Source organism: Colias croceus, chromosome 1 (assembly GCF_905220415.1).
Source record: "Colias croceus chromosome 1, ilColCroc2.1".
Lineage (NCBI taxonomy): Eukaryota > Metazoa > Arthropoda > Insecta > Lepidoptera > Pieridae > Colias > Colias croceus.
The window spans coordinates 7,567,119-7,582,067 of record NC_059537.1 but is presented as its reverse complement, the minus strand read 5'-3'; the positions used below and the strand labels follow the sequence as shown (position 1 = coordinate 7,582,067).

At 33.8% G+C, this 14,949-nt stretch overlaps 1 protein-coding gene across 4 annotated transcripts in view; it reads left to right on the top strand.

Annotated features, from left to right (window-relative positions):
* The first annotated feature begins 1,215 nt into the window (after positions 1-1,215).
* LOC123698730 (protein grainyhead) overlaps positions 1,216-14,949 on the top strand; it is a 99,837-nt gene continuing 86,103 nt past the window's right edge. For 3 of the 4 annotated variants that reach the window (XM_045635173.1, XM_045648997.1, XM_045655417.1), the window contains exons 1-2: positions 1,658-1,705; positions 2,844-3,475. In XM_045635173.1, coding sequence (XP_045491129.1) covers positions 1,673-1,705; positions 2,844-3,475 — 665 coding nt within the window. In that variant the 5' untranslated portion in view covers positions 1,658-1,672. Of the gene's footprint in view, positions 1,258-1,657; positions 1,706-2,843; positions 3,476-14,949 lie in introns of those variants that run through there. The other variant, XM_045654703.1, reaches the window with a different exon arrangement.

Below are 14,949 nucleotides of genomic sequence, written 5' to 3'. Positions count from 1 at the left end.
TAGTTTTTACGTGAAAGAGTAACAAACATCCATACATCCATACATCCATACAAACTTTCGCCTTTATAATATACTAGGTTTCCGCCCGCGGCTTCGCCCGCGCAGTCAAAGAAAAATCCGCATAGTTCCCGTTCAGGTGGGATTTCCGGGATTGCGTCATTTTCCCGGGATAAAAAGTAGCCTATGTCCTTTCTCGGGTATCAAAATATCTCCATACCAAATTTCATGAAAATTGGTTCAGTAGTTTAGGCGTGATTGAGTAACAGACAGACAGACAGACAGACAGACACTCTGTCTGTTTGTCTGTCTGTCTGTCTTTCTTACATGTACTTCTTTACTTTCGCATTTATAATATTAGTATAGATTTATTAGAAGATTAAACAGTTTCTCCGTCTCTACAAAGTTATACAAAATAATAAAGTCTTTTCGAACTTTCGGTTGCATATAAAATTCAATTTTGTTAATTTTACTAAATTACTAAAAGTGACAAAGTGGTTAGAATAATCTAAAATTACCAATTCTATCTTTTGACTTTCAATGCTAGATATTGTATTGACCGTACCTAAGTAAGTATATGCTTATATTATATTTTACCGTGTTACTTACCTTACCGTGTTACTTATATTGTACCGTGCTTATATTTTATCCTGAAATTTAAACTACATAAAGAAAGTTTAATAAGACGCGCCAAGTTGAGAAATTTAAGCTTTTGAACGCGAATTTTGTAATGACCTGTGGAAGCGGAGGCATTCATCGCCTCGGGCTATCTTCGGACAGTTGGTGGTACAAATTTATTTTTTAGTTTAATAATTATTAAAGGCAACATGTTCATTTTTAAGGCTTTGAAAAATTTAGTTTTAGTTTATTTAAAATATTAAAATTGCAAGTCATGTAAAGCTGTAAACATATTTACTATAACTTTGATAATTGATATATTTTAATTCTTCTTTAACCTATTTGAATAATGTATTTAGAATTTGGCATACTAGGTGTAGGAAAGTCTAATTAGAATTTCAATTTCACCCTGGGCGAATAGGGTAGGGGGTTCTAGTATAAGCGGAAGATGAATTCGTCGTTTTGGTGCGTGCGAGAGCGCGGGCAGTGCGGGGGAGCGAGGAGGGCGGCGGCGCCGGCGCGCGGAGGCTGTTGCGCTCAGAGCACCTGCGCCCGCGCTCCGAAGCGCCGCTCGCTGTGTGCTCGAGTACCCGCGCCCGCGCACCGGCCCGCGCCGCCCGCAGCGTCGTGACGCCGCCCACGGTATGTGATACTCCGGTGGCGCGTCGGGGTCGGTCGACTGCGCGTTCCTCACTGCACCGCGCTGCTTGTTGCCTGTTGGCGCACTCGGCTGAGCCGCCCGGCCGGTTTTGTAATTTTGCCGGGCGGGCTGTGACGTCACGAGACTAGTTTGACGCGCGTGCGTGACGGTTTGCGCCAGGATTCTCGCTACCGCCCCCGACATTAGTGCCAGTGCAATGTCGTGCTCGTTTATATTTTCTGCCAGTGCTCATGTCGTGATGATTGTTATCCTTTTCAGGAAACTTGACCTCCAATTGGTCTCTTTGTTTGTGACAGTCTCTCTGCTTTGAGAGCGAAAGCATATTCTATTTAGCACTGCCGATGGTTACTTTGCTCTTTTTGGAATAAACATCCGATATTTAATGAGAAACCTTAAATGATTCCCGGGATAAAAGGTAGTACCAGTGAGGTAAATCTTTGTGCGAGTTACTTACGTGCGATTATTTCTTATTGTGTGTAGCTATATGCATTCAACGATCTTTGCACGTCTTTGTGTGCGCGCGTACACTTCGACGTTCCAGCTTCGCGGCGAAGCCTTTTTGTACTTTTATTTTTCCTACTCCTGCCGAGAGACAACGTTTATATGAGACCAAAGAATGTTTCAAGGCAATTAAATATTGATACACAATCAACGATAGCAAATAGTATATACATATTTATAATATGATACTGAAATTTAAAGCAGGTTTTTATTATGATCTAAACACTCCAGATTGAAATTGTATTTCATTATGTTCGTCGAAATTGTATTCGTTACATTATTTTTCCGTTTCACGTGCTTAAATTAACTAAGATATGCATGACAATAAAATTTCATGTAAAGAGATATCGAATTTCAACATTGGTCAGATATAATCTTGACCATTTATTTTGTTTTAAATATATATCTGTCCTTGTTTATCTTGCGTTCAGTACCTACGCTATTAAGGCTTATGTTTTTGTCTCTCTTACACCCTCCACGGCCCTCACAGCCTCTGTAATATACAACGAGAAAGCTTCCATAGCGTGTGTAAGAAAAGTTTGAATTTTTTGAATGCTTGAGAGAAACATCAGTTTTATTAAATATAGGTCATTAAATGTTTCGTACTGGTTTTACATGGAATATAACAACCCTCTTAAACTAATATGCTTTTATTAAAAAGTTTAATTGGAAACTGTCGTTATAAAATCTCTCTCATGTTATTGTTCTCCTATAACAAGTTCGACAACCACGTGGATATGTTATAGTCTTTCCAGTTTGTACCGTTTGGTGGTGCTTTTCTGAGCGCCAGGGCAACGTAGTTCCTGAACGAGTTCGGGCCGGTCAGGTGCCACTTAATACTTGTTCTGTTCTAACTGGACTCGAATCAGCTGATCTTCGTGCTTTGTTTTGAATTGTTTGTTGTCATTTACTTTCATTTTTAGTTTTTGAACTTCGAAAAACATCGAAAGACTTCGAACTGACAGTTATGTATTAAAAACTTGAAGCAAACGAGCACGACATTCACCTTTAACAAAAATAAATAATATGTTACAGCAGGATATTACTGATGGGGTCTTTATTTCAGAAATCAAAGTTTGGGAAATTCAGTGTTGAGCGGGGCGCTCTTGAGTGGCGCCTCCGCCTGCACAAAAACGTCACTGCAACGTGCGAGCAGCGCGGCGACATGTCCGCGTCGCCCCAGCCAGTGGCCTGCGACGAGCGAGCCCGCACCCCCAGGGCCGCCGCCTCTCCGCCTTCCGCGCCGCGATCGCCAGCCCCGGCTCACGCCGTCCTCGCCACCATGACGCCAGTCCAGCCCGCTCACGACTACTATCCGCACAAAGTAGAAATGGACTCCGATGACGGCTATCCGCCAGAGGCACACTCGTACCGCCACTCACCACACGAGCTGGCCGCATATGCCCCAGATAGTAAAGTTCCTGTTCAGCCTGATGTTTACGACCAGGGAATGGAATCAATCGATGAAAAGACCCCCATAGATCTCATATACGAAGACGACAAAGAGACTGTTATTTATACTACGACACCGGATCAGAAGCGGGTAGAAATGATAAGTGGGCAGCTGGAAGATGGGCAGCTAGTTAGCGGTAGTGGACAACTAGTCGATGGAGGCGTCTCAGTAGTAGTTGGAGCTCCAGGTCAAGGCACCGTATTAGTTCTTGCTGATGAATTAGGACAAGTCATCACTATACCAAGGTAATGAATGTTACTAAGTTTTTTACTTTTATTTTATTATTTTAGGAATGTTTTATCATATTAAAACACACTGATCATTGAATAAAGGTACATACTTATATTTTCATCATATTAGAATGATTTGGTATAAGCGCCGAGATAGACGCTCCGCTTTAATAAGTATAGACATTTATAGAAATAGTAAGTTTTTTTGATGATATCAAAAATTATGCCTGAAATAATAATTTGGTCTTTATATTTTTACTTAGTACAGCGTATGCATAAAATCTTTCTTTTCATCTTAATATGTTCAATCAAAAGTTCTGATTTTTAGTTGACTGTTCCAACACCTATTGCAGAATATTCTCGTTCTAATTTTGGTTAATAAACCAAATAATTAGGGTATCGCCACAGTATTACAATATTATTTCCTATGTTATACTGTGGTATCGCTTTGGACATAATTAAGAGCGATACCGAAAGCTTTTGTTAGAAAGCTAGCATAATACTTTTGAAATAACGCCTAATATATTATCTACTTACATATTGATCTACATAATATGAAACCTTTCTGAAATGGGCAGGGTGTCCGTGTAGCAACGAGAAACCAGAGAAGGAAAATAAAGGATTTTCCTAGTACATATTTAAATCCCATATTGTTATTTTTTAGACTCTGTTTTAAATACGACTAGTAATTCATTCCCATTCAAAGAATCATCGCAAGATTATTTGCAGTTAGTTATGCGATAGCTTCATCATTGAGTGATTATGGCGTATAAAATTTTATAAAATAATTTAAATGACAATATTTTACGGTAATTTGAACTCTCTCAACATAAATAGATTTTCAGTTTTTTGCGGAAATCAGTCGGTTAGATTTAAATGAAATAAGCTTATATTTAAATAGGAGAGATTTTATTTAAGTTGGTTGAATTTAAATGAAATTTAAAATTTATTCTCTAAAATTTAGTTTTTTTAACACATTTATCATTTCCAAGTAACTAATTCCCTTTGAAATATTGAATTAGCGCGTGGTTAATTTATCGTTTTATACGTTTGCACCTCATTCTAGAGAGACGATTGTTTGAAGAAGTGAGTATACTGTAGTGCCTACTTAAATAAACAAAACTTTATATTAGGGCTGCCAGTTGTTATAGAAATATAATGAAGTATGGATATGGTATTATTCAATTTAAACTATTTAGTTTGGAAATTTTTTTTGTACCTGCTACATAAACTTTTTTTCACACTATAGACATTTAACTAAAAATCATCGTATTTGTACGATAATTATCGTACGTATCGTGCGTCACGCGACATGCGCTACACAGACCAAAAAGTTTGAGACGATGTAATAAAAGTTTCACTTTAAAATACTTTTATAACTCCAAGTCTCTTTAATTACCTAATATATAAGAATTATGGAATGAAAATTATCTAGATGATTTTAAGTTGGAAAACATATTAACAAAAACTGAGCATTTTAATTGAATCGTCTGTAATTCCGCTGCAAGTTCCTAACATTGCGGAGTACTTTGTTCAGATACAGCTCAATGATCGTTTATAGGTAGTCGTACCTATAGACGAAGCAGTAATTTAGCGTTCATGGTATGTAGCCCTGTGTTAAGGTTCAGTGTAACGGTTGTGCTAGCACTAGGAGCGGCGCGTGTGGGTGGAGCGACGTGCTCACCTTGAACTTGCCGAGTCCGAGCCAACTCTCGCACCATCCGATCACATTTCGATGCTGTGTAGCTATTCAACTAGCCAGCATCAATACGATTATTAACATTTCGTTAGCGTCTAATATTCACGGCTAACAATGGAGTGGTAAAAAATATCAGTACGTCTTTAATGTTTCAAGAATATAACATTATTACTTATGCAGTAGTAGATAATATTGACTGATATTTTAGAAAATTATTATAGCAGATGTTATAACGTTTATACTAATATTTATGATACGGTGTATGTCGCATTCGAAAGATTGATAAAATAATAACAACACTAGTTGTTTATAATAATTATCTATTTCCCTACACATATGTAACTAATATCACATGAATCATTTTTTTAATTTTTATATTCAGCGAGTTGAATTATTTTATAATAATGTTATAATTTTGAATGAGCAACGTTTAAGATTATATTGATCATATTAATTAATATTAAATGAATTTTCAAGAAAATTTCTCACAGGAGAGGCATTCAATTTTGGCTCAAACCATCAAAGTTACGATTGTGAGGTATACACGTTTCTGTCGAATGACATTGACTTTCCGTGAAGACAAAAGAAACTTGCTTGTTATCTTTCGCTATTTGATCGTATAATCTTAAACAATACTACATGTCCGTAGTAATGTTCCGTGTGGGGATACGCTTCCATTCACAAACACATGTTAAATACTCACGGAATATTTAATTATTACGTAGATGATAATCAATTTTACTTCAACCATTGGGTCATTGTATTGTCGCTAACTACAGTAGTACTTGTATACGTAGTATATTATTATTAGTCTGTGGTAGTACCACGACACTTTGGGATATTTATTGCTTATATTCAGCGTTAAATATTCTATTCACAATTTTATTTGATGTTTGTATAAACACAAAAAATCGACATTTATGTTCGTAATTTTCTTCAATCAACAAAAACGAGTGTAAATTATTTACTTTGTGTGAAATATTTTCTCTGTAATGCATTATTAGGAAAATATTTCCTACCTACAATTTAAGTTTTCCTCAATATTCTGAATGAAAAAATTTTTTGATTCAATTCTTTATTTAAAATTTCAAAGTTTAACAAAATGGTACTAAATTGAAAAGTTATGTACTTCATAGTTCATCCATGAAAACGGCAGTTAAGATAGGCAAAAGTATACGGATATAGGTATGTAAGATAACTCGAATCATAATTGGCATCCATCTAATAGGGTTATCCGAACCACGAAGGTTTCAATGATAAGGGAGTATAAAATAAAAAAGCTTTTAGTTAAAATGAATAAATAATCTCGATATGGATTGGTAGGTAAGTGATAAAAACTCGGTTGAATCGTTTAGGACGCCGCGCCGAGAGGCAGCGCAGCCTCACCCGTCGCGCCTCCAAGGCTTTAATGATGACTTTTTGTTATTCTGTGGTCCATGGGATCGGCGTTTATTAATTGAACAAAATTATTTATTTATATGGCTATAAATTAAATATGACATAAAACAATATTTCTAGCGGCTAGTTTTGTTATTGGTTTTGATATAACACGTCACATGCAATGTTCCTAACATTGAATTTCTTAACTTTTAAACGTTCACGAACACATTCTAACATACGAATCAAAACTAATTCAAAATGTAATTGCTATATTACTGTATTTATATCATGTGAAGGATATATTACTTTATATTTTGATGATTAATTCGCTATAGCTCGTACGTTGCGCCGCTCGAAGGCGACAGCGATCGCCCCCCCCCCCCCTCCCTCCGCGCCCTCCCCCCATCTCTCTTATTTTATTACCTCGCACTCGTTGCGGTGAACCCTCGAGATGAGTTTACCATCGCCTTCTTCCCAATTATTATTTTATGTTATTATTTCGCTTTGGAAAACAAAATCTTTAATGAGTGGGTACCATATGTGATGAGTAGTTATTTTTTTCAAATACTTGTGATTGTTTTAATAATGATTATATTTTAATACATGAAGATTTAAAATTATACTTTGTAGTTCTTATTCATATGAATTATATGCTTATTCATAGACAAAATCATATCAAAGTGTGTTGTCAAGTTATGTGGTTGAAAGAATCATATAAAAGTTTAAAACTGTCTTCGTAGCACGCTAGTAAAAGACATCAACGGGCTCGTTCCTGTTAAGTTCAATGGGATGATGTCATAATATGTTAATTTGACATACATGTATTTCTTGTAAAAATCGTTTTTATTATGACAAAGTTAATAATGACTGCACATATATAAACACAAAGTTCAGTGTGTCCTTTAAAAATTAACGATCATCCTTCTACCTGATGCCGCTGTCCGAGTGCAAATAAAAAACGGTTTCCCCTACGTAAAGGGTTCACTTCCCATCATGCAGGTTGGAGATAGTCGCACACACGGATATATATATATGCACACATCGACGTATTGGAGGTTAGTTTGGGCACAGGGCAACGCGGGCCAGCGTCCGACAAAAATCTCGACGGGATATAAAATTTCTTTTCGTCGTCATGAATTGGATGTATCGAAACATCAATTCGATATAATGTGTAATAAGAGTTGAAGACAAATTTGATATCCACTAGAGTTACATGAAATAATACTTCTTAATATATTTATGCTAAGAGTGCAACTAGAAGAAAATGTACTTTATTCAATATAAAGTTTAAATATTCCAAACATTTTGAATAGGTACATTAAATATTTACAAATTACAAGAAAATAGATCTTAAAATAATATTTATTTTTCATATTATAAAACCTTTTTTCATGTTGCGTCTGCTTTCAATACTGGAATAATCTCTGATGATACCTTTTTTTTGTTAACAGCCAGCCACAAACTCGGAGCAAATCCATTATAGGGTTTTATTAAGGCCCGAAATTGTAAGGTATCTTAACTTTATAGAACATGTAAGCTTTTAAAAATAAAGCCTTTTGAGATTCGTAATAAGATTCAAATTCCAACTCTTTTTATAAACGCATTAATTATTATTCATAGCGATATCCAGTGTTTTTGTCGGGGATTCCTTTGCTGTTAGAATTTGCTGTTATAGTTGGACTGATAAAATGTGTAAGTGAATAAATTTTCGACATTTTGATTGTTATATTATATTTAGGTATATTATTTATATACAGTATATATAATGTAAATATTAATAGGTATAAAGTATATATAATGTTTCCGTTTAATAAAACAAAGTAAGTAAAAATATAAGATACAAAACAAGAGCAATTTTCAATTATCATTTAAACACTTTTTATCTGGTCATACCTATAACAATAGCCGTATAAGGCATCCATAAAATAAGAGTTTCTGTTCTTTATTTACCAATACAAGTGTCAAGTGCTATTTATATACATTAAGGCAAATAACAATTCAAACATAGTATTTTTATATCGGATATATTTAATTATATAAATTCGGTTATTTAAGTTACTAGTTTACGTTTTCATAAAGTGAATAACACTTTTGTATCTATCACAGAATTTGCATGTAATTATTAATTAAGTTATATTTAACATGTCAAATTCAGTAACCGTCTACTCTAAACAGCACGGATTTGTCACACGGTGTTATTATTATTAAAAGCTTTAAAAGCAATGCTATGGCAACTTTGGACAGATGGCGTAACATTATTCAAATGAGATTGAAATAAATTGTTGCTAAGGTTCCACAATATAGCGAATACGATGTCGTTGAGATTGCTATTTAACTACTTATTTTTTTAATAATATTATATATTAGTTGTAATTAATTGTTATTGCCTTGCTATATTACCATAAACCATAAAGTAAGTTGTGGACGATCGATATGTAACTTCTAATAATAGATTAATATTGTTTAGTAACAAATATTCTGAAACTAAGTTCCTTTAATGAACAAGGCATCCGTTAGACCTAAATATTTGTAATCAATTCAATCTACACTTAGTCATAATGATACTGGGTCGCTGTTGCCGCCTACGGAGTTACGGACACCTGCAAGTTAAGATTTTAAGCTTTAAGAAATTATAAAGATATTTATTTATATGCTTATTTATTGCGCAATATTTATTAAAAAGTAATATTGATTGAATTTTATAATGTTTGAGTGCTTAGTATTGTCTATTGATATGTTTCCTCTAAAAAGCAATAACTGTGTGACAAAATTTTTACATTAAGATATATTCCGCTATAAATTAAAATGACAAAAGCTGTAAACATGTCCCATTGATTATAGATATTTTAAAGTAACACTGCGAGCTTCTAACGTACAACTATTAGCATGAAATAATTAAAATATGCACGTTAGTCATTATATGTATATTTTTATTTTAAAATGTTTCGTCAGACCACTTTAGTGTTTCAAAATCATTAAACAACTTTGCATAGATAGGTATCTATAATCATTGACTCGTAAAATCGGAGAAACTCTTTATTCATCACATTGACACACTGAACACACACTAAAGTGATGTTTGTGTGTGAGCTGTTAGTGCTATGAGTGTGTGCCGCAGCTTATTAGTACGATAAAGACAGAGAACAGAGCAGTGATCTGTGCGACTGAGAGAAACAGTCGTCAACAAGGCTAGCTTTACCATATAAGTATATGAATGTACGATTTATTAACTCGATTCGTTATACCATTCGACATTTTAATAATATACGGATACATGTGACCAATATTTTTAGTTGTTTTTGAAGACCTTTTATCGATACGTTTTATTCGATTGTTTTCTGTAATTTAATGTTGTGTTTATATTTTTAATAAATACTTTATCATTGAAAGTCGATAATTCAGATTTATTAAACACATTATGTATTACGTATATATTTCGTTCGTATATTGGAATTGATACTTAATAAACCTTAAAGAACATTGATTTTAATTAAGGGGATTAAAAAACACTATGTAAAAGAAAGATAACAAACTGCGGTCATATTAAGTGAACGGAAAAGATGTGTTTCTCCCAGATTAAGCAATATTAGCCTCCGCTTCGAGATTTTTTGTTAATTTAGTTTGAATTGATGGCAGCGTGATTTGAATTTCAAATGTGATATCGGTTAGGTTTACGATGTGGTATAAATATTGTCAAAATATATTATGTTGGACCTATTTATGTTAAATAATTAAAAGTTTTATAATTGTTTACGACCGCCCATTAAATTATTTGGTCGGATTTGAGTTTTCAATACCTTGATAAAAGTGATTATTTTGAAGTCGATCTATTTTCGTTCGATGTAAGGTTGTCCATTCACTCGTGTTTACTGCCCGGGCATGTGGACAGGGTCCGAAAACCACGACATTGTGGCAAGGACCACCGCGCCGCGGTACAAGGGCGCACCTCTCACTCACGTCATACTGTTTTTGGATACTGAACTAATTATTTCACTTAATCGATATTCGAAGTTAATATTCTAATTAGTTATGTTTTATAACATATCAAAACGCGAAAATACACTAATAATTCTAGGTATAATCTATTATTAAGTTATTGCGCCATTAGTACCTATTGTGTAGTGTAGTAGAAGTAGGGCTGTAACGACTACTAGCACTGTAATCTATCCAATTTTATGCTTTCTTCATTTCTTAAAATCAAGTAATGGCCAGTAGTCTAAGTAATACCATTGTAATAAATATGTTTAAAAGATAACAACAGTATTTATAAATTAAAGACGTAATAAAAAGAAACAACGGATACACTACACTTTTAAGGAGTGCGGGATTTTGGTATTTGCGAGACTTAATGGTTTATCTCGGCATCTTATAATTACCAGTCATTTTTTATCCGATGCGAAGCAAGGACAGTTTCTTGAAGTACCTTCTCGTGGAATTCGCTTACCTATACTTCGATTAAAAAAGAAAGACTCGGAGGGACGATATGGAATTGTTTTTTGTGTAGCGCAGTAAGTGGCGAGCAAGCCAGCGTCTACATACAAGGAGACGCGATCCGCCACGTCTCAGCCGCACTGCGATGTAAATGATCCCCTTGAATAATGTATCCCATTCTTGGTCATCTCCTCTCCCAACATATAAGGTACAAGGCAATTAACCGTTACTCCCAACCGCTTTCTATCTACATAAACTTGCAAAGAAATACGCTAATTATCAAGATAGTTGTATTAATGCTTCAAATCGCATCAATCCTTACTACCAGTTTGAGTAACTAGTGGTAATGAATTCATTATTTGTTTAAATATTATGCATACCATTTCAGCTCATAAATAATAGTAATATTTATGCTAATTCTGATAGAATGTTAGTGTTTATATTACCTATTTATATTTAATCCGTGTACTGGTATAAAATCCAACTACAAGCATTTCTTACAATATTGGTTTATGTTTCTCAAATGGAAAATATTCGTTGTTTTTCTTTACTTATTACAAAAATAACGAGCGTACTATTAACTACAGAATGCAATGACTAATAAGTAGAAACAAATATATTATGCTTCGAAGAGTGATATAGAAGATATTATACGTCATTTTGTACCGTTCCATTCACGATTTTCCTTTATTATTATTAAGGCAGTGAATAAAGTCATAGCTAATGTATTTACTGTATGCTATTAACTTTTAATTACGTACATACCTACTATGTACAAGTCTTATTATGATGTTTCATCTACATATTAACATTTTCACACAAGTGATTTTTATCTTTCCGCATCTTTTCTTAGAATTTCATAGGTATATAAATAGGTTTTATTTTGAAGAATTGAAATGACATCGCCTTAAATGATGAACATTTCGCATAAAATCAAATCTAGAAGTAAATATGTAACCGTCGTCGCGGTTGAATATCATCGATGTATAACATGATGCGAAGCAACGTGGTTTAAGTTTACAAATGATAATGAACTCTAGGCACATCGTGTCTTGTATGAATTTTGCGGTGCGAAGGCGAGAGGCGCGCGAGCGGGTCACGACTAACGCGCACGCGCGTTCGTGACCTTGCCGTGTGCGCTGCCAGAGGTCACAATGTTGCGGCGATGCGCTCGCTTCACACCAAATTTTTCTTTTACTTCCTTGATTCTTTAATACACATAATATACTTCATAACTCAAAACAATTTGGTTCACCCGTGAAATTACGTATTTTGTTTAATGTAAAAGTAAGCCTCATGTTACCTGCCTTGCGCTCCAATTAAGGCGAGAGTTTTTGTAATGCCCGTTATTAAGAAAATTGGATGACGCAATTATAAGAGATATGAAACAAGATAAATCTTAATAAAAAGTGGCACATATTTGCACATTTTTTGATCTTAAGGAGTACACTGATTAGACCACTTCTCCCGAACAGAATTAACGCGGAGTGCAGGTATAGGTACCTAAATGGTGCAGTTTTTAATTTTCTCTATTTATTTTATATTTTATATTCATTATCTAATATTATAAACATGGAACGTTGTAAGGATAATTCTAAGTCTACGGAAATACGGCTACTTTTTACCCGAGTATCACGCGAGTGAAGCCCCGGGCTCTAGCTAGACCTTATATATTGGTGTGAACTAAACTAAAGGAAATCATTAAGACGATTACTTTGAAGTTCCAAGGAGATAGATTTACTAAAGTAATAAGGGAGAAAGCCTTTGAGGAATGAGAAATGCCGACATAACAGGGCTTTGCAGACTTTCTCTCGGGAGACTCGCGTAGGCACTGCATTGGCCCATTCGAGATATGCAATCACCAGACTTGTTCAAAAAGTGTACAAGTATAAATTCGGCAATTAAGATAAATTTCATACACCTCATGTTCCTTTTTTTAAGTAAGCAGCCGATGTAATGTATATATTATTTTGGATTTGTTGGATTAACTTCTTTATATACGAAGATATGGATTCTAATATATTATAATGACGTCTGATATAATATGGTATAAACAACAAAATATATATTTATAAAAAAAATGAAACTGCCTTCAAATGGTTAGTAACTACATACTGGACAAAATTTAAACGAGACTTATCTTTCAAATAAAAAAGGGCTTATCAAAATTGAAAGTTCTGAGGTAACAAACCCAATACAGTTGCATTGAGAAGTCTCCTCCTTTTTTAAATCGGCTGAAAAATAACAAAATTTCGACACGAAAAGATAAGTAAATATATAAATGCAAATTGAAGCATAATTTGTAATACATAATTTGTTTAATATGTGAATTCGTTTAGCCTAAAATTGTATTTTAAATTGGGAGCAAAATATTTTTTACGATTTCAATGATTCCTATCTTTGATTTGTAAACAGGTGTCATATTATTTGTAATGAATTTAATTTTAAACTATAAAACGAGTTTCTCAAGGTATAACCAGTTCAATAAAAATAAATTGAAAACATGTTCCCTGCACTTGAAGGGAATCTCAAAAGTATGAGCATCGTAATAGCAGTTAGCAAATTAGAGATGCAATCATGTCGTTGAACTCCGATGTGGGCAGAAGCCACGAGACATTACCTAATTAATTATTATGATAACAATTTTAAAGATTTGACCATTAGGTAAAATGCTCATTTTATATTCATATTTTTAACGGTAATTTAATTAAATACGCTTGTTTGTAATACGAGCTTTCGGTAAGTTTTCATTGCTAAATTTCAAATAGTGGAAGTATTGCTTTATTGATTTTGTTTAAAAAAATAGACGTTATATTTCTTTTGATAACATACCAGAATATTAAAATTGTTTCATTTTATCAAATTAATCTACCTCATTACCTAAATATAATTAACTAAATATACCTACCTACCTACTTTATCTTTATTTTTGTAATACCTAGATGCAATTTTATTTGGTTTAATTAATAGATACATAAATAAATTAATGTGTTTCTGTGCATATCTATTAATATAATTAAGTAAATCGATGCTAAATATATGTCCAGTCGGTACATAGCCAATTAAAGTTGTTCTATTGAACGTAGTTACGAGTCGTGTTTACGATGAATGTTTTGCCGAACCTTTTTAAGAAGAATAATTGATTCTAGTGAAACTCGTCATTTCCTTGGCATAATGAACAATATTAAATGGTTCGCTAAGTGTAATTAGGGCCTGAGCAGCAAAGTGCTGGGTTTATGCGACCACATAATTACTTATAATAGGCGACTTTTGCAACGCACGCGTAGTCTGAATGTTTAACTTCTTGAAACCGAAGTTTTGCGCGAGAGTATAATTATAAGATATTTATTATAAAGAACTGTGTACTGTTTTACCATCATATTTTAAAAATTATTCATGTTTATTTGCAAATCATCAGCACCGCTTAGAGGCCTTGACCGGAAGATCCTTGTGGTCATTATAAGCTATAGTTTCAGTTTGGATATTATCTACGAATATCCTTAAATCCGAAGCTTTAAGTATAACCTATTAATATTATTGTTATATATTCCTAAAGTATCTTCTAAATAAGCACTTTCAATCATCCCAGTCTACTGCAGAAACGTTAAAGTTAAAAGTAGGTACCTAACTACTTACTTACATTTCTCTTTTTGTCATTTTTTGCTTTCAGGAGGTATTGATTTATTTAATATACTAACTACATATTATGTACGTAGTTAGTAACCAATATATGTAAAGTAAGATACCAAAAAGCCTAATTTGTAGAGATTTTCTTGCCATAAGGACAACTAATAAATATTTTTCTTTCTCATCATCCTCTTGATTCTACGAACTAGCCAATCGAGGCAATTATTACAAACTATAAGTTGTTGCTAGAATTGAGTCATAACTCAGCCTCACCAAAAGTAAAATGACGATATTAACCTTCCTTACGATCACGTCATGTCGATTTTAAATAAAAGCGATACGCACGACTATA